The 27,788-nt window shown below is 56.3% G+C and overlaps 1 protein-coding gene across 1 annotated transcript; it reads right to left on the bottom strand.

The window, feature by feature from the left end:
- Nucleotides 1-155: 155 nt before the first annotated feature.
- LOC134429193 (kin of IRRE-like protein 1) lies at nt 156-27,580 on the bottom strand. Its single transcript, XM_063176308.1, has 15 exons — nt 27,495-27,580; nt 11,124-11,273; nt 10,422-10,571; nt 9,562-9,719; nt 9,125-9,275; nt 8,413-8,518; nt 7,153-7,301; nt 6,454-6,581; nt 5,425-5,551; nt 3,976-4,076; nt 2,692-2,890; nt 1,794-1,901; nt 1,373-1,512; nt 844-921; nt 156-750 (listed from the first exon to the last, which is right to left on the bottom strand). The coding sequence occupies exons 1-15, from the start codon at nt 27,544-27,546 to the stop codon at nt 286-288; spliced, it is 2,262 nt and encodes a 753-aa protein (XP_063032378.1). The 5' UTR covers nt 27,547-27,580; the 3' UTR covers nt 156-285.
- Nucleotides 27,581-27,788: the final 208 nt, after the last annotated feature.

Here is a 27,788-nt window from a genome sequence, read left to right on the forward strand (position 1 = left end):
GTTTTGGACGGGGCTGTTTTTGGGATTTACACATCCCCCTGGATTTGGGAACACACCAAGCTGCTCCCTGTGAAATCTCCGGGACCAACCACAGGGCTCCAACCCCGGCAGCGGGTGGCGGTGACACCGAGGGGACAACGCGGCCTCAACCCCTCCCCTCCACCCACCGGCGGGGCTGGAAAGTACCGGCAAAACCAACGGAATGAACGGAAGCTCCAAGGAACCCGCGGGGACGGGGTCGATCGGGGCGGGCAAAGCCCTGAATATCAGGGAGCCCCGCCCGCCCTAGACGTGCGTCTGCATGCGCTGCTGGAAGCGCTGCCCGTAGTCCGAGTGCTGCGACGTGTACGAGAACCGCGTGGCGCCGCCGCCGAACTTGCCCACGGCCTCGTAGGGCTCGTAGGCGCCGCCGAAACCCAGCCGGTACGGCGGGAAAGCCGCCGTGGGGCCGGGGAACCCGACGCCGACGCCGACGCCCGCGTAGTTCTCGTAGGACAGCTGGCTGCTCGTGTCCCCCGCCGGCACCGCCGTGCCCGGGGGCGCCGCCGCCGCCTCGGCGGGGAACTCGGGGCCGCCGCGGGGGTACGAGCTGAGCTGGGCGTAGCCGCTGGAGTGCGAGAGGCGCGAGGGCGGCCGCGGCTCGAAGCGGGGCCCGCCGGGGCCGGGCGCGCGGTAATCGCCGTAGAGCACCGAGCGCGAGGCCGGGCGCTCCTCGTGGGCGCGCACGTTGTAGTAGCCGTTGGTGGGGTCCTGGAAGGGGAAAAGCGGGAGATCGGTGGGTTTTGGGGAGTGCTGGTGGGTGGGAAGGGCAGGGTTGGGGTTGAGAGGGGCGTGGGGCCGGACCTTGAGCTCGTACTCCTCGCGGGTGTCGATGGTGTCGCAGCGCAGGTCCTGCTTCAAGTCCACGTCGTCCTTGAACGACTGGAAAAGCCGCGGGAATAATTGTGGGGTTGTGGAATTGTGGGATTGTGGGGTTATGGGATTATGGAAGGGGATGGGCGGCGAGGAACCCTGAGACCCATCCCATGGTGGGAAGGGGCGGCTCCTGATAGCCCAGGTGGACCCGAGGTGGAGCCGGGAACTTCCAGGGATGGAGAATCCATGGGATCCATGGGATCATGGATGGATCCAGGACCGATCCCTAAAATCCCATTAAACTGGCCCAGGGAACGCTGGAATTCTTTGGGATGGAAAAGACCCCAAAGATCATCAAGACCTTGGGACCTTCCACCATCGCAGGTGTCTCCAGCCTGGCCTTGGGCTGGGGACACTGCCAGGTCTGGGGACACTCCTGGGCTGGGGACACTCCCAGCCCTCCCGCCATCCCAGGTGCCAGTCCCTGTCCCCACGGTGTCCCCACGTCCCCCCTCACCGAGTAGATGGCCTTCATGACGCGCGTGGCCGTGGACACGCTGGCCGTGTCCTCCTCCCGGTCCGCGTGCAGCGTCAGCGGCTCCCGGTTCACCGTCTCCACCTTGATGTCCAGCTTGCGCAGCGTGACGTCCTTGCGGCCTGACGAGTGACCACAGAGTGACCACGGAGTGACCACAGATTGACCACGGAGTGACCACGGAGTGACCACGGGGTGGCCGCTGAGTGACCCCCCCAAAGAGATCCCCATAAAGACACCCAGAGTGACCACTGAGTGACCACTGAGTCACCATGAATTGATCTCCATAGACACCCCCATGGATACACCCAGAGTGACCACTGAGTGACCACAAAGTGACCCCTGAATGACCCCTCAGTGACCCCAGAGTGACCCCGAGTGACCCCAGAGTGACCCCACTCACTTCCTTTGCGGCGCCGGTAGAGGAAGCAGGCCAGGGCCAGCAGGCAGCTGATGAGGAGGATGCTGGCGCCGATGGTGGCCCCGGCGATGATGCCCACGGGCAGCACCTCTGTGGGGACACCAGGGGACAGTTGGGGACACCAGGGGACAAGGACAGTGCCACAGCCACGGCTCCCATCCCAAAATCCCAATAACTCAGCTCGGGGTCCCATGTCACCTTTCTTCTCGAGCTGGATGATGGCCATGCCAGGCCCATCTCAATGCCACCCAGATTGTCCCCAAGGTCGCTGCCATTGTCACCTTTCTCCTGGAGCTGGATGATGGCCGTGCCCAACCCAATGCCACCCAAAGGTGTCCCTGCCATTGTCACCTTTCTCCTCGAGCTGGATGATGGCCATGCCAGGCCCATCTCAATGTCACCCCAAGCTGTCCCCAGACTGTCCCCCAGTGTCACCTTTCTCCTCGAGCTGGATGATGGCCGTGCCCAACCCAGGGCCACCCAAAGGTGTCCCTGCCATTGTCACCTTTCTCCTCGAGCTGGATGATGGCCGTGCCCAACCCAGGGCCACCCAAAGATGTCCCTGCCATTGTCACCTTTCTCCTCGAGCTGGATGATGGCCGTGCCAGGCCCATCTCAATGCCACCCAGATTGTCCCCAGGTCCCTGCCATTGTCACCTTTCTCCTGGAGCTGGATGATGGCCGTGCCCAACCCAATGCCACCCAAAGATGTCCCTGCCATTGTCACCTTTCTCCTCGAGCTGGATGATGGCCGTGCCAGGCCCATCTCAATGCCACCCAGATTGTCCCCAAGTGCGCTGCCATTGTCACCTTTCTCCTCGAGCTGGATGATGGCCGTGCCCAACCCAAGGCCACCCAAAGATGTCGCTGCCATTGTCACCTTTCTCCTCGAGCTGGATGATGGCCGTGCCGGGCCCGAAGCTGTTCCAGGCCGTGCAGTTGTAGCGCGTCTGGAAGTCGGCGTCCATGACGTTGTTGATGGTCAGCGTGGACAGGACCCCGCTGCCCGTGTTGCTCCTCTCCACCGTGTAGCGCTCCAGCGTCCCCGCTTCCAGAATGTTCTCCTTCCACGCCCACGCCTGCGGGCAGCGGCAGAAATGGTTCTGTGCGTTTTGGTTTTTGCTGTTTTGTACTGGGGTTTGTCAATTGTCTTGATAGTAATGTGGTTATCGTTATTTAATTCTGTATTATTTTATTATTTATATATTATTAGTCTTATATTATTATTTACATGTTATTAATTTCACATTATTATTTATATAATATTCATTTCCTGTTCATTTATATTTATGTGTATATATTATTATATATTTATACTATTATTCTGCTTATACATTTATATATATTTATTTATATATATTATAAATGTATATACATTTATTATATATTTATGTTATTATTCTGTTTATATCTATTTACATATATTTTTATTATAAGCCTATATTAATATATATATTACTTACAATATTTTCATTGTAAAATAATCTATTTTATATTTATAAATAATTCTATGAATATAGAGACTTATTAATATTATTTTAAATTTTATACTTATTTATTATATAAAATATATTTATCTATATTTATTTTTATTTATTATAAATTTAAATAAACATTATTACATTTTATATTTATTTATTTTGTATTTAATTTGTTTGATATTAATAAATTACATTTAATTATAAATGCATATTAACACATATTAATTGTAATGCATCTTTGTAAAATGATTTGTCTTATAAATAATTTTGTAAATGTCTTAAATATTTATTTGCATATTTATTTTACGTTATTTTATATTACTAATTTTATATGTACAGGTAATACTTAATATATAAAGATAACCCTAGGATGTACTTAATTAAAATATATATAAAAATATGTATCTATATATATTAATATTATTATATAAATATACAATTTAATAGCTAAATATCTATAAATAGAAATATATATTAATATATATTAATATCTAAAAATATATATCAACATATATTAATTCTAATGTATATTTAATGATAAAATTTGATAATATAAAACAATAATAACATTAAGATTTATTAAATTAAAATAAATAAATAACAAATAAAATAAATATTAAATGTTGCTGATATTTTGAAACGGAATAATATTTTTTTCAATTCCGGGGTGCGGCGGGACTCACGATGCGGTCGGGGGGCGGCGTGCTGCCGATGAAGCACTCGACCTTGCCGCGGTCGCCGCGCACGGCGAACTGCACGGGCTCGCTGGAGATGATCGGGGGGCCTGCGGGGAAATTTGGGGTGTCTGGGGGGGAAATTGGGATATTTGGGGTGTTCCAGGGGGGAAAATGGGGAATTTGGGGTGTTCCAGGGGATAAAATGGGGAATTTGGGGTGTTCCGGGGGGAAATGGGGAATTTGGGGTGTTCTGGGGGGAAAAATGGGGAATTTGGGTTGTTCCACAGGGGGAAATTGGGATATTTGGAGTGTTCAGGGGGGGAAAGTGGGGAATTTGGGGTGTTACAGGGGGGAAATTGGGATATTTGGGGTGTTCCACAGGGGGAAATTGGGAATTTGGGATGTTCCTGGAAGGAAATGGGAATTTGGGGTGTTCAAGAAGGGAAATGGGAATTTGGGCTGATCTGGGGGGGAAATTGGGAATTTAGGGTGTTCTGAGGGGGAAATTTGGATATTTGGGGTGTTCAAGGGGGGGAAATGGGGAATTTGGGGTGTTCCTGGAAGGAAATGGGAATTTGGGTGTTCAAGAAGGGAAATGGGAATTTGGGGTGATCTGGGGGGAGGGAATTGGGAATTTAGGGTGTTCTGAGGGGGAAATTGGGATATTTGGGGTGTTCAAGGGGGAAATTTGGATATTTGGGGTGTTCAAGGGGGAAATTGGGGATATTTGGGGTGTTCCGGGGGGGGAGAAATGGGGAATTTGGGGTGTTCCACAGGGGGAAATGGGGGATTTGGGGTGTTCCAGGAAGGCAGCTGGGGATTTGGGATGGTTTGGGGGAAATTTAGGATATTTGGGGTGTTCCAGGGGGGAAATTGGCGATCTGGGGTGTTATAAGGGGAAAATGGGAATTTGGGGTGGCCCAGGTGGGAAATGAGAGGAGGAAATTCCTGGAGCTGTGTCCAGGCCAGGCCAGGAATGAGGGATTTGGGATAAAATTCCGTGTTTTGGGTGGAATTGGGGGAACGGCTCAGGATCAGGGATTTAAGAGGGATAAAATTCCTTGTTTTAGGTGGAATTGAGGAAACCCCCCACAGGAAATTCCAGCTTGAAATTCCTGCAATTCCTGACCCCCGTTCCCATCTCCCCGGGTGTGGAAAAATCTCTCTTCAGGATTTACTCCCTTCCCACCATCCCCCTTTGCCTTTCCCCTTAAATTTTCCCGTCCCAAACCCAACAAAAAAACCCCAAATCCCGTTTTCCCCATCACAGCCTCCCCAGCCAAATTTAAAACGCAAAATTTAAAATTCCCCCTGCTTCACCCCACCAGAAGCCAACCAAAACCAGAGAATTTTTGGGACACCCGGATCCGCCCCGTTCCCATGGAACCCCAGGAGGTGTTTTTGGGTTTTTTTGGATTTTTTGGGGTTTTTTTGGGTTGTTTTGGGGTGGCTGACCGTTGACGAAGAGGGTGACCTCCCTCTCGCCCACGCCGATGCGGGGCACGATGGCCTTGCAGACGTACTGGCCGGCGTCGGCCTGCGTCACCGACTTGAGGTACAGCTGGTTGCTGTTGCTCAGCACCTGCGGGGACACCGGGGACATTTGGGGACACGTGGGGACACTCGGGAACGTCCCCCAAAAAGCTCGGCAGCCCGGCCGTAAATTGTTCCCGAGGGAATCCCAGCCAAAATTCCAGTTTTTGGGATGTTTTGGGGTGTGGAGGGGGCACGCAGGGATGGTGGGGATGTTCAGGGGACACGTTTGATGCCAATCCCAAACCTGAATCCCAAACTGAATCCCAACCCCAATCCAAACCCCAAACCCATTCCCGAATCCCAAACCCATTCCCAAATCCCAAATCCCAAATCCCAAATCCCAAATCCCAAATCCCAAATCCCAAATCCCAAACTCCAAACTCAATCCCAAACCCAAACTCAATCCAAATCCCAATTTCCCTCTCTAGGGAATTTTAGGGAGGGGACACAAAACCACAGCGGGGGCATCCAGGGTTTCTGTTTGACCCCAATTCCAAACCTGATCCCGAATCCCAAATCCAATCCCAACTCCAATCCCGAATCCCAAACCCAATCCCCAACCCAAATCCCAATCCCAGTTTCCATTTTTTTGTGGTTTTTTTGGGGGATTTTTTTGGGGATCTTTTTTGGGGAGATTTTTTTGGGGAGAATTTTTGAGATTTTTTTGGGGATTTTTTTTTTTTTTTTTGGAATTTTTCTTGGGATTTTTTTGGAAGATTTTTTTTTAGGATTTTGTTTTGAGACGAAATGTAGGATTTTGTTTTGAGATTTTTTTTTTTTTTTTTGGGGGGGGGATTGTTTTTTGGGATTTTTTGGGGGGATTTTTTTGGGGGGGATTTTTCCTGGGATTTTTTGGGGATTTTTTTGGGGGTTTTTGACACACACGGAGCCCCCCCCGACCCCAAGGGCACAAAGAACATTCCGGAACCCCCTTGGAGGCGCTCCTACCATGTTGGATTCCTTCTTGGTCCAGGTGAGGGTCAGCGGGGGGTTCCCCGACCACACGCAGGTCAGGGTGACGTCGGAGCCGATGTCGGTCACCGTGGGCTTGGGGTCCACCACGATCCGGGGGGCGACTGGGGGGACACAGAACCGGGAGGGGAAGTGTGGGGGGGGGGGGGGCTCTGGGCTTAATTTGGGGCCGTTTTGGGGTTTTGGGCCGTTTTGGAGCAGTTTTGGGGCCATTTTGGAGCCTTTTTGTGGCGGTTTTGGGGCAGTTTTGGGGCCATTTTGGGGTGGTTTTGGGACCGTTTTGTGGTGGATTTGGGACCGTTTTGATGTTTTGAGGCAGTTTTGGGGTGGTTTTGGGGTGGTTTTGGGGCCATTTTGGGGTTTTACGGTGGTTTTAGGGTGGTTTTGGGGCCATTTTGGGGCTGTTCTGGGATGGTTTTGGGGTTTAGGGGCCGTTTCGGGTTTTGGGGCAGTTTTGGGGCCATTTTGGGGTGGTTTTGGAGCGGTTTTGAGGTGGTTTTGGGGCTGTTTTGGGGTAATTTTGGGGTTTTGGGGCTGGTTTTGGGGCCATTCTATGGCTGTTTTGGGGCCGTTTCAGGGCCGTTCTGGGGCCATTTTGGGGCCGCTTTGGGACCCCTTTGGGGCAGTTTTGGGGTCATTTCGAGGCCGTTTTGGGGCCGCTCTGGAGTCACTCACAGTGCACGTCCACCAGGGTGCTGACGTTGGTGCTGCCGATGTCGTTGTGCACCTCGCAGCTGACGGGCTCCGTGAAGAAGGTGTAATCCACCTGCGTGTCGTACCTGTTCTCCTTGGCCTCCTCGATGATCACCCCGCCCTTGGCCCACCTGGGGACAGCGGGGGCACCCTGGGATCCTGATCCCAAATCCCGGTCCCCATCCCAAATCCTTGTCCTCGTCCGAAATCCCAATCCCCACCCTAAATCCTAATTTCAAATCCCCATCCTAAATCCTTATCCCCATCCTAAATCGTAATTCCAAGTCCTAAATCCCAATCCCCACCCTAAATCCTAATTTCAAATCCCCATCCTAAATCCTTATCCCCATCCTAAATCGTAATTCCAAGTCCTAAGTCCCAATCCCCATCCCAATTCCCAATCCCCATCCTAAATCCCAATCCCAAAGGTTTCCAAAGGGTTCTGGGGAGCGGACACAGAGCCATGCTGGGGACATTCAGGGACACTTTGGGACCCCAATCTCCATCCTAAATCCCCATCCTAATTCCCAGTCCCCATCCGAAATCCCAATCCCTGTCCTAAATCCTAATTCTCATCCTAAATCCTAATTTCCCAATCCTAATTCCCAATCCCACTCGCCATTTCCAAAGGTGTTTGGGGAGGGGGCACAGAGCCATGGTGGGGACATTCAGGGACACTTTGGGACCCCGATCCCCATCCTAATCCCAATCCCAATCCCCATCCCAATCCCAATCCCAATCCCCATCCCAATCCCAATCCCAATCCCAATCCCAATCCCCATTCCAAATCCCAATCCCAATCACCATTTCCAAAGGGTTTTGGGGAGGGGGCACAGAGCCATGGTGGGGACATTCAGGGACACTTTGGGACCCCGATCCCCATCCCAATCCCAATCCCCATCCCAATCCCAATCCCAATCCCAATCCCAATCCCAATCCCAATCCCAATCCCAATCCCCATTCCAATCCCCATCCCAATCCCAATCCCAATCCCAATCCCCATCCCAATCCCAATCCCAATCCCAATCCCAATCCCAATCCCAATCCCCATTCCAAATCCCAATCCCAATCACCATTTCCAAAGGGTTTTGGGGAGGGGGCACAGAGCCATGGTGGGGATGTTTGACCCCAATCCCAATCCCAATCCCGATTTCCAATCCCTGGGGGTTTTGGGAAGAAGGCTGGGGACATTGGGTGCCCCCAAATGACCCCCCCAGCCCCGTCCCGGGTTTTGGGGCTCACCTGTAGCCTTTGATCTCGGGGTTGGCCGTGGCCATGCAGGTGAACACGACCCTCTCGCCCTCCTGCACCGTCTGCGGCTGGATGGACAGGGTCACCGTCGGGGGGTCTGCGGGGACAGCGACGGCTCAGGGGGGACACCGGGGGACCCCAAAGCTCTGCGGTGGCCACCGGAGGGTCGGTGTTGGCCACCGAGTCCCGGCCCTGCCTCCCCCTCCTCTTCCTCCTCCTCCTCGTCCCTCCAGCAAATCCCGCCCACAGACACCGCTCCCACCTGCGACACCCCAAAAATCCCACAAAAATACCCCCCAAATCCCCATCCATGTCCCCATCCCTCCCACCCCTGGTGTCCCCAGTGTCCCCAGTGTCCCCAGTCCTTGTCCCTGTGTCCCTGTCCCCAGTGTCCCCAGTGTCACCCACGGAGCCGCACGGAGCTCTCCTTGCCCGCGGGCACGGCCTCGTTGGAGCTGCGGCAGGAGAAGCTGTCCCTGTGTCCCTCTGTCCCTCTGTCCCAGTGTCCCCATGACCCTGTCCATGTCCCCAGTGCCCCCAGTGTCACCCACGGTGCACGTTGAGGCGCACGGAGCTCTCCTTGCCCGCGGGCACGGCCTCGTTGGAGCTGCGGCAGGAGAAGCTGTCCCTGTGTCCCTCTGTCCCTCTGTCCCAGTGTCCCCATGACCCTGTCCATGTCCCCAGTGCCCCCAGTGTCACCCACGGTGCACGTTGAGGCGCACGGAGCTCTCCTTGCCCGCGGGCACGGCCTCGTTGGAGCTGCGGCAGGAGAAGACGCGGCCGATGTCCAGCTCCGAGGGCGTGATGGGCAGCAGGCTCGTGGTGCTCTCGCGCTTCCCGTCGGCCAGGAGCTCCTGGGGGGACACAAGGACATGGCACACGGGACATGGGGACATAGGGACAGCTCCTGAGGGGACACGGGGACAGGGGACAGCTCCAGCAGGGCTGGGGACACTGGGAGGGGACGGCCACCACGCTGCAGTGTCCCCATACCGTGCTGGTGACAGCCCCGTCCTGCTCCAGCCCGTCGCGGAACCAGGCAAAGGTGGTGACAGTGGGACAGAGGGCACAGGGGGCACACAGAGGGCACACAGGGGGCACACAGCGACAGTTTTGGTGACAGTTTGGTGACATCCATACCGTGCTGGTGACAGCCCCGTCCTGCTCCAGCCCGTCGCGGAACCAGGCCAGCGTGGCCGCGGGTTTGGCGCTCCGCGCCCGGCACGTCAGGTTGTAGGGGGTCCCCGCCCTGAGCAGGATCTCGGGGGCGCCGTCGATCGTGGGGTCCTCGGGGGGGACTGCGGGGGGACAGAGGGGACAGCGGCTCGGGGGGACGCCCTGGGACACCGGGGATGGGGAGGGGACACTGGGGATGGGGACACAGGGGTTGGGGACACGGGGACATGGGGACAGCTGGGAATGCGGAGGGGACACTTGGGATGGTGTGGGGCACAGGGAATGAGGAGGGGACACTGGGGATGGGGACACAGGGACACGGGGACATGGGGACAGCTGGGAATGGGGAGGGGACACTGGGGACGGTGTGGGGCACAGGGAATGGGGAGGGGACACTGGGGAGGGGACACTGGGGAGGGGACACAGGGGATGGGGACACGGATGTGGAGAGGGTGCACAGGGGACTGTGTGTGACACTGGGGACTGTGTAGGGCACAGGGGATGGGGAGGGGACATGAGAGGCCCTGGAGGACACAGGGGTGGGACATGGGGGACACTGGGGACCGTGTGGGACACTGGGGACCGTGTGGGGCACAGGGAATGGTGAGGGGACACAGGGAATGGGGAAGGGGACGGCGGGAATGGGCAGGGGACACTGGGGACAGCTGGGACATTGGGGGCTGCGTGGGGCACAGGGAATGGGGAGGGGACACTGGGGACGGTGTGTGACTCTGGGGACACTGGGGACGGTGTGTGACACTGGGGACACTGGGGACGGTGTGTGACAGACACTGGGGACACAGGGGACGGCGCGTGGCCCTCACTGAGCACGGTGAGCCGTGCGCGGCGCGAGCGCAGCGCGGCCTCGGTGGCCTGGCACTCGTAGACGGCGTCATCGGAGAGCTCGGCGTCGCGGATCTCCAGGTTGTACTGGCCCGAGTCGGCCGTGCCCACGATGCGGTACCGGGGCCAGGCTGGGGACAGGGGACAGGGCGGGGTCACACGGGGACAGCCACATCCCACAGGGACACCGCGATGACACAGGGACACCCCAATCCCATGGGGTCACCCCTGCCCACCCAGCGCCGCCTCTGTCCCTGGGGCACCTTTGAGGCCCTGCCCCATGCCCAATGCCAGCCCTTGCCACTCAGTGTCACCCCCAGTGCCACCCCAGGGCACCTTTAAGACCTTGCCCCATGCCCAATGCCAGCCCTCCTGACCCAGTGCCACCCCCAGTGTCCCCCCTGTCCCCGGGCACCTTTGAGGCCCCGCCCCATACCCGGGGCCAGCTCTGCCCACCCAGTGCCACCCCCAGTGTTCCCCCCTGTCCCCGAGCACCTTTCAGTCCCTGCCCCATGCCCAGTGCCACCCATCCCTGGCCAGTGCCACCCCCAGTGTCCCTCAGTGTCCCCCCTGTCCCCGGGCACCTTTCAGTCCCTGCCCCATGCCCAGTGCCACCCATCCCTGGCCAGTGCCACCCCCAGTGTCCCCCAGTGTCCCCCCCTGTCCCCCCTGTCCCCGGGCACCTTTGAGGCCCTGCCCCATGCCCAGGGCCAGCCCGTCCTTGGTCCATTGCACGATGCCGGAGTAGTTGAGCACCACGCAGGACAGGACGATTCTCTGCCCGGCCACCACCGTCTGGTCCTCGGGCTCCTCCACGAAGCGCGTCTGCACGGCTGCGGCCACGGCGCCGCGGTCAGTGCCGGACACGGCGCCACGGTCACCGGACACGGCGCCACGGTCACGGCGCAGTGCCCGGCACCACGGCACCGGGTGTGCTGCCATCCCAGAATGTCCCGAGATCGCCCTGAGATCCCCCCAGGATCCTCCTGGGATCCCCTGAGATCCCCTGGGATCCTCCGGAGATCCCCTGGAGATCCCCCTGAGATTTCCTCCAAGATCACCTCAGGAGTCTCCTGGGATCCCCCCTAAGATCCCCCCTGAGATCCCCCTGAGATCCCTCAGGATCCCCCCGGAGCTCCCCACGAGCCCCGGAGCTCCCGGGGTCCCCCAAATGCCCCCACCCCGTTCCCAATCCCGATCCCGATCCCACTCCCACTCCCGATCCCGGTTCCCGTTCCCGGTTCCCGTTCTCGATCCCGGTTCCCGTTCCCGTTGTTCCCGATCCCGGTTCCCGTTGTTCGCGGCTGTTCGGGATCGATCCCGGGGTCACGCGGCCCGCGGGAATCGAGCGGGATGTGACGGGAACGGGGACAGGGACAGGGACAGGGACAGGGACAGGGACAGGGACAGGGACGCGGCCGTGCCCTGGAGCGGGGAAGGGGCAGCGCGACCCCCCCGCCTCTCCCGGCTGCAATCCCGGGGGTTTTATCCCGGACTGTGGCACGGAATGGCACGGAACGGAACGGAACGGCGCCGAAGAGCACAGAATGGCACAGTCCCGGTCCCGCTCCTCTCCTTCCGAACCCCCCAAATCCGCGGGCTCCCGCATTTCATCCCGAAAATAAAACGCCCGGCGGGTCCAAACATCTCCAAAAATCCACACAAAAATCCCCAAAAATCCCCCCCCAAAATCACCCCAAAAATATCCACGTTTGGGGGTGATCTGCTCCCAGGATCCCCGGGATGGGGAATCCAGGGATCCACCGGATCCCCCGGTGCCAGCCCCGATGCCAGCCCCGGTGCCAGCCCCGCCCCGGGGCCGCGGGGTTTTGGGGCAAGATGAAGGAAAATCGGGATCGGGAGATCAAAGAGGGGAAGGTGCCGGGAGAGGGAGGAGGAGGAGGAAGAAAATCAGAGCGGGGAACGGGGGAGGGAGCGGCGGGGGGGACCCGCAGCCTCGGGCACCGGTGGAGGGACGGGATTTTGGGGGAAATTGAGAGGAAAACGGGCACTGGGATGGCACCGGGATTATGGGGAAAATGGGCACTGGGATTTTGGGGGAAATTGAGAGGAAAACGGGCACTGGGATGGCACCGGGATTATGGGGAAAATGGGCACTGGGATTTTGGGGGAAATTGAGAGGAAAACGGGCACTGGGATGGCACCGGGATTATGGGGAAAATGGGCACTGGGATTTTGGGGGAGATCAAGGGGAAAACGGGTCCTAGGATGGCGCTGGGAGTTTGGGGGAGGTTGAGGAGAAAACGGGCACCGGGCTGGAACCAGGCTGGCACTGGCACGGCCGGGGGTGGCTCGGGTTTTGGGGGAGATTGAGGGGAAAATGGGTACTGAGATGGCACCGGAATTTTGGGGGAGACCGAGGGAAAATGGGCACTAGGATGGCACTGGGATTTTGGGGAGATTAAGGGGAAAATGGGTACCGGGAAGGCCCCGGGATTTTGGGGAAAAAGAGCACCAGGATGGCACCGGCCCAGCTGGGAACGGTCCCGGATTTTGGGGAGATTGAGGGGAAAATGGGCCCTGGGATTTTGGGGAAAACGGGCACCAGGATGGCACCGAGATTTTGGGGGGAGATTGAGGGAAAACGGGCACCGGGATGGCACCGGCCCTGCTGGGAACGGTTTGGGATTTTCTGCCGCCATCCCGGTGTCCCCACACATTGTCCCCAACCCCGAAAGGCCAGCGCCGGCTCCCTGCAGTGCCAGTGCCACCTCCTTGGTGCCACCTCCTCGGTGCCACCTCCCCCTGTGTCACCTCCCCGGTGCCACCTCCCCGCAGTGCCAGCCGCGGTGCCAGACCTGTCACCGCCAGCGGGGCGATTGTCGCAGCCGGAGCCACCTCCTGTCACCTTCCCCTGGCAGGGACCGGGACTGGGGGGGGAGAGGTGGCGGTGCCACCCCTGCGGTGTCGCCCGGTGGTGGCGCGGGGGTGGCACGGCCCGGCTCGCTCCGGCGACAGCGCCGCGGGGCTTGTGTCGCTCGGGCGGCCGGGGTGACACCGCGCCGAGGTGACAGCGGTGGCCGCGGGCACGGGCGCGAGGTGGCGCCTCCCTCGCTCGCTGCCGTGTCCCCTCCGCGTCCGTGCCACCCCTTGTCACCGCGTCCCCTTTGCCGCTGGGACCCCCCCCCCCCCCCCGTGTCGCTCTGCTCCCCCCCTTTGTCACCACGGTCCCCTCCCGCGTGGCAGCACGTGCCTGTGCCCGCGGGAATGTCCCCTTGTCCCCAAACGAGGCACGGCAATGTCCCCAAACCCGGCTGTGCCCACGGCAATGTCCCCACGGCAATGTCCCTCTGTCCCCAAACCTGCCACGGCAATGTCCCCACGGCAATGTCCCCACGGCAATGTCCCCATGGCAATGTCCCTCTGTCCCCAAACCCGGCTGTGCCCATGGCAATGTCCCCACGGCAATGTCCCTCTGTCCCCAAACCTGCCTCGGCAATGTCCCCAAACCCGGCCGTCCCCCCTTTTTTCCTTATTCTTCCCATTTTTTCCCCATTTTCCCTTTCCTCCCCCCCCATTTTCCCCATTTTCATCCCCTTTCCCCCCGCATTTCCCCCCCCTTTTTCCCCTTTTCCCCCAATTCTCCCCCATTTTCCCCTTTTTCCCCCCTTTTTCCACTATTTTCCCCCCTTTTATCCAATTTTCCCCCTCTTTTTTCCCCCCATTTCCCCCATTTTCCAATTTTCTTCCCCATTTTCCTCCTTTCCCCCCCATTTCCCCTTTTTTTTTTTCTCATTTTCCCCATTTTCTCTCCAATTTCCCCCCTTTTCTGCCCCATTTTCCCCCATTTTCCCCACTTTCCCCCATTTTTCCCAATTTGCCCCATTTCCCCCCCTTTTATCCCAAATTTTCCCCATTTTTTTCCCAATTTCGCCCCTTCTTTTCCTCCCTCCTTATTTAATCTCTCCCTCCTCCCCTCCCTTCTCCTCCCGGCTTTTAAATTTGAAGCCTTTCCCCTCTTCCCGAGCTGCTCGCTGCTATTTTTATGTGAAACACAAAAAAAAAAAAAAAAAAAAAGAAAAAAAAAAAAAGAAAAAAAATTAAAATTAAATAAATAAAAACACCAAACCCAAAACAGGCGAGGAGGAGGGAGGAGAATTTCTAAAAAAAAAAAAAAAAAGAAATAATAAAAAAATAAATAAATTAAATAACTGAAAGCCAAACCCAAAACAGGCAAGAAGGAGGGAGGAGAATTTCTAAAATAAAAAAGAAATAATAAAAAAATAAATAAATTAAATAACTGAAAGCCAAACCCAAAACAGGCGAGAAGGAGGGAGGAGAGTTCTATAAAAATGAGATAATTATAAAATAAAAAAAATCTCTTGCCCGGGTTGGGATTTTTCTTTCTTCCTTTGGGGAAGAAAAGAGGATTTGGGGGTTTTTGGAGCGGAAAGGAGAGGCCGGGGCAGGTCCTGGGGTCGCTGCTGTCCCCTCTGTCCCCATTGTCACGGCTGTCCCCAGAGCTGGGGGTGGCACCGCAGGGTGGGGACAGCGAGGGGACCCATGGGATCCATGGGATTTATGGGATTGGATCGAATTTATGGGGTTTATGGGACCCATGGGATCAATGGAACAGGATTTACGGGATCCATGGGATTTATGGGACCCATGGGATCGAATTTATGGGGTTTATGGGACCCATGGGACCCACGGGATCCATGGAACGGGATTGATGGGATCCATGGGATTTATGGGATCCATGGGATGGGATTTATGGGATGGGATCGAATTTGTGGGGTTTATTTATGGGACCCATGGGACCCACGGGATCAATGGAATGGGATTTATGGGGTGGGATCGAATTTATGGGGTTTATTTATGGGACCCATGGGACCCACGGGATCCATGGAACGGGATTTACGGGATCCATGGGATTTATGGGACCCATGGGATCAAATTTATGGGGTTTGTTTATGGGACCCATGGGACCCACGGGATCCATGGAACGGGATTGATGGGATCCATGGGATTTATGGGACCCATGGGATGGGATTTATGGGATGGGATCGAATTTGTGGGGTTTATGGGACCCATGGGACCCACGGGATCAATGGAACGGGATTTACGGGATCCATGGGATTTATGGGACCCATGGGATCGAATTTATGGGGTTTGTTTATGGGACCCATGGGACCCACGGGATCAATGGAACGGGATTGATGGGATCCATGGGATTTATGGGATCCATGGGATGGGATTTATGGGGTGGGATCGAATTTGTGGGGTTTATTTATGGGACCCATGGGACCCACAGGATCAATGGAACGGGATTTATGGGATCCATGGGATGGGATTTATGGGGTGGGATCGAATTTATGGGGTTTATGGGACCCATGGGACCCACGGGATCAATGGGACGGGATTGATGGGATCCATGGGATTTATGGGACCCATGGGATGGGATTTATGGGATGGGATCGAATTTATGGGGTTTGTTTATGGGACCCATGGGACCCACGGGATCAATGGGACGGGATTTATGGGATCCATGGGATTTATGGGACCCATGGGATGGGATTTATGGGGTTTGTTTATGGGACCCATGGGACCCACGGGATCAATGGGACGGGACTGATAGGATCCATGGGATGGGCTGGGAGGGGATTTGTGGGACCCATCAAATGGGATTTGTGTCATTTGTGGGATGGGATGGGATGGGATGGGGCAGGATTTCTGGGGGATCCATGGGATGGGATTCATGGGATCCATGCGATTTGTGGGATTCATGCGATTTGTGGGATCCATGGGATGGGATTTATGGGATCCATGGGATGGGATTTATGGGATCCATGCAATTTATGGGATCCATGGGATGGGATTTGTGGGATCCATGGGATGGGATTTATGGGATTCATGCGATTTGTGGGATCCATGGGATGGGTTGGGATTTACAGGACGGGACGGGGTGGGATCATTGGGATCCATGGGATGGGATTGATGATGGGATTTATGGGACCCATGGGATGGGGAGGGGTCCCAAGCTGGAGACCCCGGCAGCGCCGGGAATGTGGGGTCTGATCCCAATGGGATTTGGGATTTGGGATCACGTCCTGCCGGGAATGTGGGGTCTCACCCTGCCTGGGATTTGGGATCCCATCCTGACAGGGACCGATCCCATCCCGATGGGGATTTGGGATCCCATTTCACCGGGGATCGATCCCATTTTCCCGGGAATCCCAGCCCCGTTTCCAGCCCAGCGCCGCTCCCGGCCGAGCCGAGCCGAGCCAGGCCAGGCCCTGCCCCGTCCCCGCCTCCTCCCGCTCCCGGAGCTATTTTGGGATCGGGAATTTGGGACTCTGGATTGGGAATTTGGGACTCTGGATTGGGAATTTGGGAAATTTGGGACTCTGAGATCTGGGAATTTGGGACTCTGGGATCTGGAATTTGGGAAATTTGGGACTCTGGGCTCTGGAATTTGGGACTCTGGGCTCTGGAATTTGGGACGGTGCCCCCGTGTCCCCACGGGTGACCCCGAGATCCCCCGGGTTTGGTATTCCCGAGCCCGGGTTTGGGATCCCGGCGCTGACCGAGATTTCGCGATGCCCGGAGAACATTTCCCCGCTTCCCTCCCCCCTTGCCAGAAATCCCAGCGCGGGAAATTCCCGGGACAATCCCGGGACAATCCCGGGACATTCTCCGCCCGCGGCTCTGGGAAAGCGGGAGCAGCTCTGGAGGCTCACGGGGGATCTGTGGGGAGATTCGGGGTCCTGGGGGAGCTGTGGGGTCACGGGCAGCTCTGGGGTCCCCCCATGCCATTGTCCCCCCATGCCATTGTCCCCCCATGCCATTGTCCCCCATCCCGGCGTCCCCAGCCCGGTCCCCGTTGTCCCCCCCGGCGTCCCCGGCCCCACCCCGGCCCCAATCCCGCTCTAATCCCGCAGTAATTAAACCCGGCCCTCGTTAATTCCCCGTTAATTGCGGCCCCGGCCCCCGCCCCCGCAAGGCGATGGCCCCGAGAGAGAGATGGCACTGCCACCGTGTCACCGTCACCGTCCCCCGTGTGCCACCGAGAGCTGGCACTGCCACCGTGTCACCGTCACTGTCCCCTGGCACTGCCACCGTCCCTGTGTCCCCATCCCTGTCCCTGCCATGCCACCGAGAGCTGGCACTGCCCCTGTGTCACCGTCCCTGTCACCGTGTCCCCATCCCTGTCCCCACGGTGCCACCGAGAGCTGGCACTGCCACTGTCACCGTCCCTGTGTCCCTGTCATGCCACCGGCCTGGCCGAGAGCTGGCACTGCCACCGTCCCTGTCCCTGGCGCTGTCCCCACGATGCCACCGGCCTGGCTGACGGTTGGCACTGCCACTGTCCCTGTGTCCCCTGTCCCCACGATGCCACCGGCCTGGCTGAGGGTTGGCACTGCCACTGTCCCTGTGTCCCCATCCCTGCCACGCCACCATGCCCGGTGTCCCCTGTCCCCATCCGTGTCCTTGACCCCATCCCTGTCCCCTGTCCCTTGGCTTTGTCCCTGGGCTGTCCCCGCGCTGGTGGCACCGGGCTCGGGGGTTGGTGGCACTGGGCTGTCCCCAGGGTGGTGGCACCGGGGGTCAGGGATGGCGTCCCACGGGCACGGCAACCCTGGGACATCGAACTGCCGTGGGGAAACTGAGGCACGGGTGGGGAAACTGAGGCACGGACGGGGAAACTGAGGCACGGATGGGGTTAACCCATAGGGAAACTGAGGCACGGGTGGGGAAACTGAGGCACGGGTGGGTTATTCCTTGGGGAAACTGAGGAACAGACGGGTTATTCCATAGGGAAACTGAGGCACAGGTGGGGAAACTGAGGCACGGGTGGGGAAACTGAGGCACGGGTGGGGTTAACCCGTAGGGAAACTGAGGCACGGGTGGGGAAACTGAGGCATGGACGGGGAAACTGAGGCACGGATGGGGGAAACTGAGGCATGGACGGGGAAACTGAGGCACGGATGGGGGAAACTGAGGCACGGGTGGGTAATTCCTTGGGGAAACTGAGGCACGGGTGGGGAAACTGAGGCACGGGTCCCTGGATTTCCATGGGGGAAACTGAGGCACAGATCAATGGATTGCCTTGGACGCTGAATTTCCATGGGGAAACTGAGGCACAGGTGGGTTATTCCTTGGGGAAACTGAGGCACGAGTGGGTTATTCCATGGGGAAACTGAGGCACGGGTGGGGAAACTGAGGCACGAGTGGGTTATTCCTTGGGGAAACTGAGGCACGGGTGGGGAAACTGAGGTACGGGTGGGTTATTCCGCGGGGAAACTGAGGCACGGGTGGGTTATTCCGCGGGGAAACTGAGGCACGGGTGGGTTATTCCATGGGGAAACTGAGGCACGGGTGGGTTATTCCATGGGGAAACTGAGGCACGGGTGGGTTATTCCGCGGGGAAACTGAGGCACGGGTGGGTTATTCCATGGGGAAACTGAGGCACGGGTCGGTTATTCCATGGGGAAACTGAGGCACGGGCACTTTCCCGCCCCGCTCCCCAGGGCCGGGACTGGGGCGCCTCTCCCGGGGCCGCTCACATCCATTAATTAGCGAAGTCTCATTAAGACATCTGTTAACGAGGCCGCAGCTCCGGGCGGGGGGGGATGAAACCATTCCAGTTTTTCCCCCGTTTTTTAACATTTTCCCCCCATTTTTAAACACTTTTCCCCATTTTTTGACACTTTCCCCCCATTTTTTAACATTCCTCCCCCATTCTTTTCCATTTCCCCCCATTTTTTAACATTTATTCCCCATTTTTAACATTTTCCCCCCATTTCCCTCTCGCTAAATTCACGATTTTTATTCCTTTTTTTTTTTCCCCTCGAATTTCCCAAAAAAATCCTCCCCCCCCCTTCAGCGCCCGAGCAAACAAACAAAAGTCCTAATTAGGCATTAATTAGACATTGTTCCCGCGCTAATTAACGAGCGCCGCGCCAATCGGGGCCGGGGGGAGGCAGGGGAGGATTGGGGGCGATTTTTGGGGGACCAGAAGTGAAATTTGGGAAGTTTGGGATTTTTCTGGGTTTTTTTTTGGGGAGTATTTGGGATTTTCTTGGGGACATTTGGAGGTTTTTTTTTGGGGGGAGGTTTGGGATTTTTTTGGGGTGATTCTGGATTTTTTATGGGCGGGGATTTGGGGTTTTTTTTAGGGTGGAATTCGGGATTTTTTTAGGCGGAATTATGGACTTTTTTTGGGGAGGAAATTCGGGATTTTTTTAGGGTATAATTCTGGATTTTTTGGGAACATTCTGAGGTTTTTTTTGGGGTAGATTCCGGGTTTTTTGGGGTGTCCCGGCCCTGCCGCTCCCGCTCCCCCCTGTTTGCGGCCGGGCCGCCGATGATCCCACTCTCCTGGAATTTGAGGAATTTCCTGCCAAGGCTCCCTCTGGAAAGGCGAGGAAAGGCAAAAACGCGGAGATTTTAACCCTCTGCTCCCCGGCCCGCCTCGCTTTTGGGGGATAATTCCTGATTTTTTTTATAATTTCCGATTTTTGGGACAATTTCTGATTTTTTTCCTGATTTTTCCCGGGATGGGAATCGCTGCTTTTCGCGGAAAAACCGATTTTTCGTGCCTCAGTTTCCCTCCTTGCTCCTCTCCCTGACCCCGAGGGTTCCATCCCTGCCCTAAACCCCCTAAAAACCCCAAAACCGCCCCAAAATTCCCCAAAAATCCGCCCATCCCAAACTCCCTTTTCCCCCAACTTGATTCAATCAAATCCTCCCGGAATTTTCCTTTTTTTAAAATAAAATTTCACCAAAATGGGGAAAGGAGCAGGAAAAAGGGGCCCCAAAAGCGGCCCCAGCTCCGGGATGTTCCCAATTCCAGCCCCAAGGAGGGGAAAAACGGGGAAAAATGGGAATTTTGGGGAAAATCCACCTGAAAAAAAGGGAAAATGTGGATTTTGGGGGGAAATCCAACTGGGGAAGGGGGAAAGTTTGGATTTTAGGGAAAGTTCATGAGAAGAAAGGAGGAAAAAGTGGAATTTGGGAAAAATCCACGTGGGGAAGGGGAAAAGTGTGGATTTTAGGGAAAATCCACGTAAAGAAAGGGGGGAAGTGTGGATTTTGGGAAAAATATACCTGAGAAAAAGGGGAAAAATGTGGATTTTGGGAAAATCCACGTGGGGAAGGGAGGGAAAAAGTGACAATTGGGAAAAGTCCACCTAGGGAAGGAGGGAAAACATGAATTTTGAGGGAAAAATGTGGATTTTGGGAGGAAAATGTGAATTTTGGGGGGGAAATGTGAATCTGGGGGGGAAACGTGGATTTTGGTAAAACCCTCACGTGGCTAAAGGGGGAAAATGTGAATTTTGGAGGGAAAATGTGAATTTTGAGGGGAAAAATGTGGATTTGCGGGAGAAAAATGTGGATTTTGGTACAACCCCCACGTGGCTAAAGGGGAGAAAATGTGAATTTTGGGGGGAAAAATGTGAATTTTGGGTGTGAAATCCCCCTGGGCACGGCTCCCACGGGACACCCCGAGGCTTTGGGGTGGTGCCGGCCCCGGAGCCTTCATCCCGCTCCTCCTCCTCCTCCTCCCCGATTCCCGTTTAATTAAAAAAAAATAAAAAAAAAAAAAAAAAAGAAAAAAAGAATAAAAAAATGAAATTTTCCCCCCGTTGCCACGGCAACGCCCGCAGCCGCTCTCGCCTTGGAAATAAAAGTTGTTTTTTCCTTCCCCCTCCTCCTCCTCCTCCTCCTCCTTTTCCTCCTTCCCTTCCCATCCCCATCCCGAGCCCCCCCCCCGGATTTTGATTTCCATTTGGATCATAATCCGCCCGTTGCCATGGCAACGCCGCCAGCCCTTTCTGGCCCGGCCCTTGCAGAAAAGGCTCCTTCCCCTTTTCCCCTTTTCCCCCTTTTTCTTCCCCTCTTCTCCCCGGTTTTCCCCCCATTTTCCCTCTTTTTCCCCCTTTTTCTTCCATTTTTAGTTTTTTTTCCCATTTCCCCCCTTTTGCCCCCCATTTTTCCCGTTCCTCCCTCCCATCCGGAGGTCCCTGGATGCTCCTCTGGATGCATCCCGGAGATCCCAAATCCTGAACCCCACGCCCCTGATCGCAGATCAGATCCAAACCCTAAATCCCAGATCCAAAATCCCAAAATCCCAGATCCCAAATTCCAAACCCAAAATGCCAAATCCCTGATCTCAAATCTAAAATCTCAAATCCCTGATCCCAAATCCCAAACCCTAAATCCCAGATCCAAAATCCCAAAATCCCAAATCCCAGATCTCAAACCCAAAATCCCAAAATCCCAGATCTCAAACCCAAAATCCCAGATCTCAAATCCCCAATCAGTGATCCCAAATCCCAAACCTCAAATCCCTGATCTCAAATGCCACATCCCAAACCCAAATCCTAAATCCCAAACCCTAAATCTCAGATCCAGAACCCAAAATCCCCACATCTCAAACACCAAAATCCCAAACCCCAGATCTCAAACCCCCGATCCCAAATCCCAGATCTTAAATCCAAAATCCTTGACCCCAACCCCAAAATCCCAGATCCCAAATCCCCAATCCCCATCCCCAAATCCCAAAATCCCAAAATCCCAAAATCCCAAAATCCCAAATCTCAGATCCCAGATCCCAAAATCCGAAATCCCAAAATCCGAAACCCCAAAACCCCAAAATCCCAAACCCCAACCCCAAATCCCAAATCCCGACCCTTTTCCCGCTGTTCCCTCTGGATCTGCCCCGGTTCCGTGGGGTCTCTCTGGGCTTTTGGGGGGGATTTTGGGGGGTTCTGACCCAATGGGGAGATTTTTGGGGGGGTTCCGTCCCCCCCTGTCCCGGATCCGGGTTTATGCAAATGAGCCGCGTGCCCCGGAGAGCGCAATTAGCGCCGAGCGGAGCCGGAGCGATTAATTAAGAGATAATGAAGGGAAGAGGAGCTGGGGGGAGGGGGGAAAGGCCTGGGGGGAATGGGGGGAAATTGTGGGGAGGGGGCGGAACTGCCAAGAGACCCCAAAATCACCGAGAGACCCCAAAATCACCGAGAATTCCCCCAAATTATCGAGAATTCCCGATAAAATTCCCGATAAATCCCGAAAATCCCAGAGAATTGTTGAGAATTTCCGAAAATCCCCGAGAACTGCCGAGAATTGCCGAAAATCCCCGAGAATTGCCGAGAATTGCCGAGAATTGCCGGAAATTGCCGAAAAATGCCCGAAAATCCCCGAGAACTGCAGAGAACTCCCAATAATCCCCAATAATTCTCAAAATTTCCCCCAAATACCCCAAAATCCACGATAATTCCCAAGAATTCCCAATAATTCAGGATATTATCTCCTGATAATTCCCCTAAACTCCCAATAATTCCTGATAATTCCCCAAAATCCACAATAATCCCTGAGAATTCCCAATAATTCTTGATAATTCCCAAAAACTTGGATATTAATTCCCGATAATTCCCGTAAATTCCCAAAGATTCTCAAAAATTCCCCAAAATTCCTGAGAATGCCCCAAAACTGCTGAAAGTCCCCGAGAATCCCCGAGGGCCAACCCAAGCTGGGCATTCCCAGGGTTTGTCCAGGTGGGCAAAACTCGGGATTAAATCAAGCCTGGATTAAAGGAGAGGGGATTAAATCAATAAATCATGAATGAATGAATAAATTAATGCATTATTGAATAAATTAATGGATTAATTAATGAGCTGGGACAGAGGTCACCTCAGGGACACAAAGGGAACCAGGAGGAGGTTCTGAGGGCTCTGGGGTTGGGGTTTCCCACCCCAAATCACCCCAAAATCACAGAAAATCACCCCAAAATCCACCTGAAATCACCCCAAATCCCATTCCTGGCCCTGGCCCTGGCCCTGACCCTGCCACGAAATTTGGGGTCAAGGGGTAAAATCCCATGGGATCCCAAATCCTTCAGGACCCCAAATTCCTTGGGGTCACGTCCCTGCTGCTGTCACCTCTCCCATATGAGGGAAGGAAGGGAATAAAAATATAAAATAAAATAAAAATTAAAATAAAAATATTTAAAAATATATAAAATAAAATAAAATAAAATAATAAATATAAAACAAAATAAAACCAAAAAATATATTTAAAATATACACAATAAAAGAAAAAATTAAAACATATAATAAAATTTAAAATATAATACAATATAAAATTAAAAAAGAAAATGACATAAAGCATAAAATAAAATAAAGAAAAAGCCCCGCAGAGAGGAGAAGAAGGGCCCAGAAAATGAATAAATATTTCAATTTGAGGCGCAATCACGGCGAGTGATTGAAACGGGGAAGAATAATGGCTTTCATTTAGATAAGATACAGAAAATTATTTAGTGAGAAATGAAGAGTGATGAGCCCCATTCAGCGCCAGGCCCGAGCGCCCCCCACGGCGGGAGGGACCACAAAACCGCCCAGAATTACCCCAAATCCCAGCCTGCTCCAGGGTGAAACCCCACGTTTTATAGAGAACCCCATGTTTTACAGAAAAAACCCCACATTTTCCTGAGAACCCCCCACGTTTTCCAAAAAAACACCCCAAATTTTCCATAAAAGCCCCAAATTTTGACCTGGCATTGGGGGCAAGGCTCTTCTGGGAGGTGACGGTGGAGGAATGGAATGGGATTGGGATGGGATGGATTTGGGATGGGATTGATGTGATTGGATTGGGGCGGATTTGGGATGGGATTGGGAGTGATGGGATGGATTTGGGGTGGGTTTGGGGTCACTGGGATTGTCACAGGGATGTGAGCCTTGATCCCAAACTGGAGCCATTGATCCCAAACTGGAAACATCCCAACCAGAGCCATCCTAAACCGGAGCCATTGATCACAAACCAGAGCCATCAATCCCAAACTGGAACCATCCCATCCCAAACTGGAGCTGCCCCATCCCAAACTGGAGCCATCCCATCCCAAATGAACCATCGATCCCAAACCGGAGCCATTGACCCCAAAATGGAACCATCCCAAAACGGACCTGTCCCATCCCAAACAGAGCCATTGATTCCCAACTGGAACCATCCCAAACTGGAGCTGCCCCATTCCAAACTGGAGCCATTGATCCCAAATCAGAGCCATCCCAAACTGGAGCTGCCCCATTCCAAACTGGAGCCATTGATCCCAAATCAGAGCCATTGATCCCAAATCAGAGCCATCCCAAACTGGAGCTGTTCCATCCCAAAATGGAGCCATTGATCCCAAATCAGAGCCATTGATCCCAAATCAGAGCCATCCCAAACTGGAGCTGCCCCATCCCAAACAGAGCCATCAAACTGATACTGGAGCCATTGATCCCAAAATGGACCCGTCCCATCCCAAAATGGACCTGCCCCATCCCAAACTGGAGCTGTCCCATCCCAAAACGGAGCCACCAATCCCAAACTGGATCCTTCCCATCCAAAACTGGAACTGCCCCATCCCAAACTGGAACCATCCTAACCTGGAACTGCCCCACCCCAAACTGGAGCCATTGATCCCAAACTGGAGCCATTGAACCCAAAATGGAACCATCCCAAGACAGACTTGTCCCATCCCAAACTGGAACCATCCCAAACAGAGCCATCGGTCCCAAATGAGCCATCAATCCCAAACTGGAACCATCCCAAAATGGAGCTGTCCCATTCCAAACTGGAGCCATTGATCCCAAAATGGAACCATCCCATCCCAAACAGAATTGTCCCGTCCCAAACAGAGCCATTGATCCCAAACCGGAGCCCTTGATCCCAAACTGGAGCCATTGATCCCAAACCGGAGCCATTGACACCAAACTGGAGCCATTGATCCCAAACCGGAGCCCTTGATCCCAAACTGGAGCCATTGACACCAAACTGGAGCCATTGATCCCAAACAGAACCATCCCGTCCCAAACAGAACCATCCCGTCCAAACTGGAGCTGTCCCATCCCAAAACGGAGCCACCAATCCCAAACCGGATCCCTGCCATCCTAAACTGGAACCGTCCCGCCCCAAACCGGAGCCGTTTCACCCCAAACCGGGAACATCCCACTCCACGCCGGGGCCATCCCACCCCAAACTGGGACCAGCCCATCCCAAAGCGGGTCCCTCCCGCCCCAAACCGGGACCGTCCCGCCCCGCACCGGAGTCCACCCATCCTAAACCAGAGCCATCCCAAACCGGGTCCATCCCATCCCAAATCGGATCCTTCCCGCCCCACACCGGAGCCGTTTCACCCCACACCGGAGCCATCCCATCCCACACCGGAGCCGTTTCACCCCACACCGGAGCCACTGAATCCCAAACCAGATCTCTCCCATCTCAAACCGGATCCCTCCCGCCCCACACCGGGGCCGTTCCTCCCCGTTTCACCGGGACCGTTTCCCCCCGTTCCACCGGTTCCCTCCCGCCCCACACCGGGGCCGTTTCTCCCCGTTTCACCGGGACCGTTTCCCCCCGTTCCCCCGGTCCCTCCCGCCCCACACCGGGGCCGTTTCTCCCCGTTTCACCGGGACCGTTTCCCCCCGTTCCCCCGGTCCCTCCCGCCGCTCCCCGCGTGGCCCCGGGCGGCAGCGCGGCCGCTTTTGTTCCCGGGGGACGCAGAGCCCCCGGCGCTGCCCCGGAGCTGCCCCGGCCCCGCGGGGGTCCCGGGGGTCCCGGAGCTGCCCCGGGGGTCGCGGCCCCACCGGCGCCTTCCTCCCGCTCCTCTCAATCCCCCGCGCTCCAGGCGCGTTTTTTGGTTTTATTTTTGGGGCTTTTTTTTTTTTTTTTTGGTTTTTCCTTTTTTTACCTTTCCCTTCCCCTCTCTCCTCTCGGCATCTTAGCAACGCCGCCCCCTTAATTAAAAATTAGATTGGATTTTGCAGCTGGGAAGCGCCGGAGGCCGCGCTGGGGCAGAGCCCGGCCCCGGCCCCCCCCCCCCAAAATTCCTGGGGCGATGGGGGCGCCCCCTCCCCTCCCCCCGAGGGTTTTTGGGGGGTTTTGGGGACCCCCAGCCCCCCCCCCCGGCTTTTCCTCAGCGTGACCTTGGCACAGCAGCTCCCCCCGTGCCTCAGTTTCCCCCGGGAGGGTTTTGGGGGGTCCCGGGGGGGGGGGGGGTCGGGATGTTCCCCACCCCGAGAGGCGGCTCTGGAGGGGGTGGGGGTGGGAAAAGGGGGGGGAAAAGGGGGGAAAATGTGGGAAAAGGGGGGTCCGGGCTCCCCCAGCCCCTTCCCCAAGCAATGCCGGGATTGGGGTCCTGGGGTGCCCCCGGAGGCGGCCCCTGCGCTCCCCACGGACGGACGGACGGACGGACGGACGGACACACGGACAGACCCCCCCAGGCCGGGTCAAGCCCCCCCATCACCCTCAGCCCTGACCCCCCCCCAGCCCCTCCCGGGGATCCCGTTTGACCCCAGGGCCCCCGAACCCCCCGAACCGGGACCGGGACCGGGACCCACATGGGGGGGGAGGGCAAAACCTCGGTCCCGGGGCTCCAACAGGACCGGAACCGGGGGAACGGAGCGGCGCCGGGGAGGCAGAACCGGGCCCGGTTCCGTCGGGACAGCCCCGGTACCGGAGGGGGGTCCAGGAGAACCGGGCCCGGTTCCATCAGGAGCCCCCGGTACCCAGGGGGGGTGCACGAGGAGCAGTCCCGGGACCGAGGAGAACCGAGCCCGGTCCCACCGGGATCCCCCCGGTACCGAACGGGGGATCCACGAGAACCAGCCCGGGGGTTCGGGCGAACCGGGCCCGGTCCCACCGCGATTCCCCGGTACCGAACGAGGGATCCACGAGAACCAGCCCTGGGGGGTTCGGGAGAACCGGGCCCGGTCCCACCGCGATCCCCCGGTACCGGGAATCCACGCGAACCCACGGCGGGATTTGGTCAAACCGGGCCCGGCATTGAGCAGAACCGGCCGCGATTCCATCCGAACCCTCCGGTACCGCCGGCGCCGAGCGCGGGCCCGCCAGCCCCGCCAGAACCCCGCGGGACCCCTCGGAACCGCCGGTACCGGCCGGAGCCGGCTCTCATCCCTCCGGGAACGGGCGGCGCGAGCGGGGCTGGAGCGCTGCCCGCGGAGTTGGGAACGGCGCTCCGGGGCGGCCGCGCTGCCCGCTCCCGGTGCCCCCGAGCCGCCCGCTCCCGGCGCCCCCGGCGCGGCGCCCACCTTGCCCGCGGGTCCCGGCGAGAGTCAGCAGGCACAGGAGCAGGATCCGCATCTCCCGTCCCGTGGCGGCGGCCGCGCTCCGGGGCCGGGCCCGCCGGGGGGCTCCGCTTCGGGGGCTCCGCTCCGCGATCGCCGCCCCGCTCGGCCCCGCGCCGCCCCCCGAGCCGAGCCGAGCCGAGCCGAGCCGAGCCGAGCCGAGCCGAGCCTGGCCCGGCCGGGCCGGCGCCGGGCAGGGGCCGGGAAGGGCCACGGAGCTCCGGCGGCTCCGCTGCGAGCCCCGAGCGAGAGCGGCGG

Source organism: Melospiza melodia, chromosome 25 (assembly GCF_035770615.1).
Source record: "Melospiza melodia melodia isolate bMelMel2 chromosome 25, bMelMel2.pri, whole genome shotgun sequence".
NCBI lineage: Eukaryota > Metazoa > Chordata > Aves > Passeriformes > Passerellidae > Melospiza > Melospiza melodia.

Bases quoted from the DNA above. Each gene is read 5' to 3' on its own strand.
- LOC134429193 (XM_063176308.1), bottom strand. From the start codon at position 27,546: ATGCGGATCCTGCTCCTGTGCCTGCTGACTCTCGCCGGGACCCGCGGG. The intron at 7,302-8,412 runs GTGAGCCCCAAA...CGCTGTCCCCAG, and splicing joins CCCGAGATCAAAGGCTACAG to GTGGGCCAAGGGCGGGGTGA. The intron at 6,582-7,152 runs GTGAGTGACTCC...GTGTCCCCCCAG, and splicing joins CACCCTGGTGGACGTGCACT to TCGCCCCCCGGATCGTGGTG.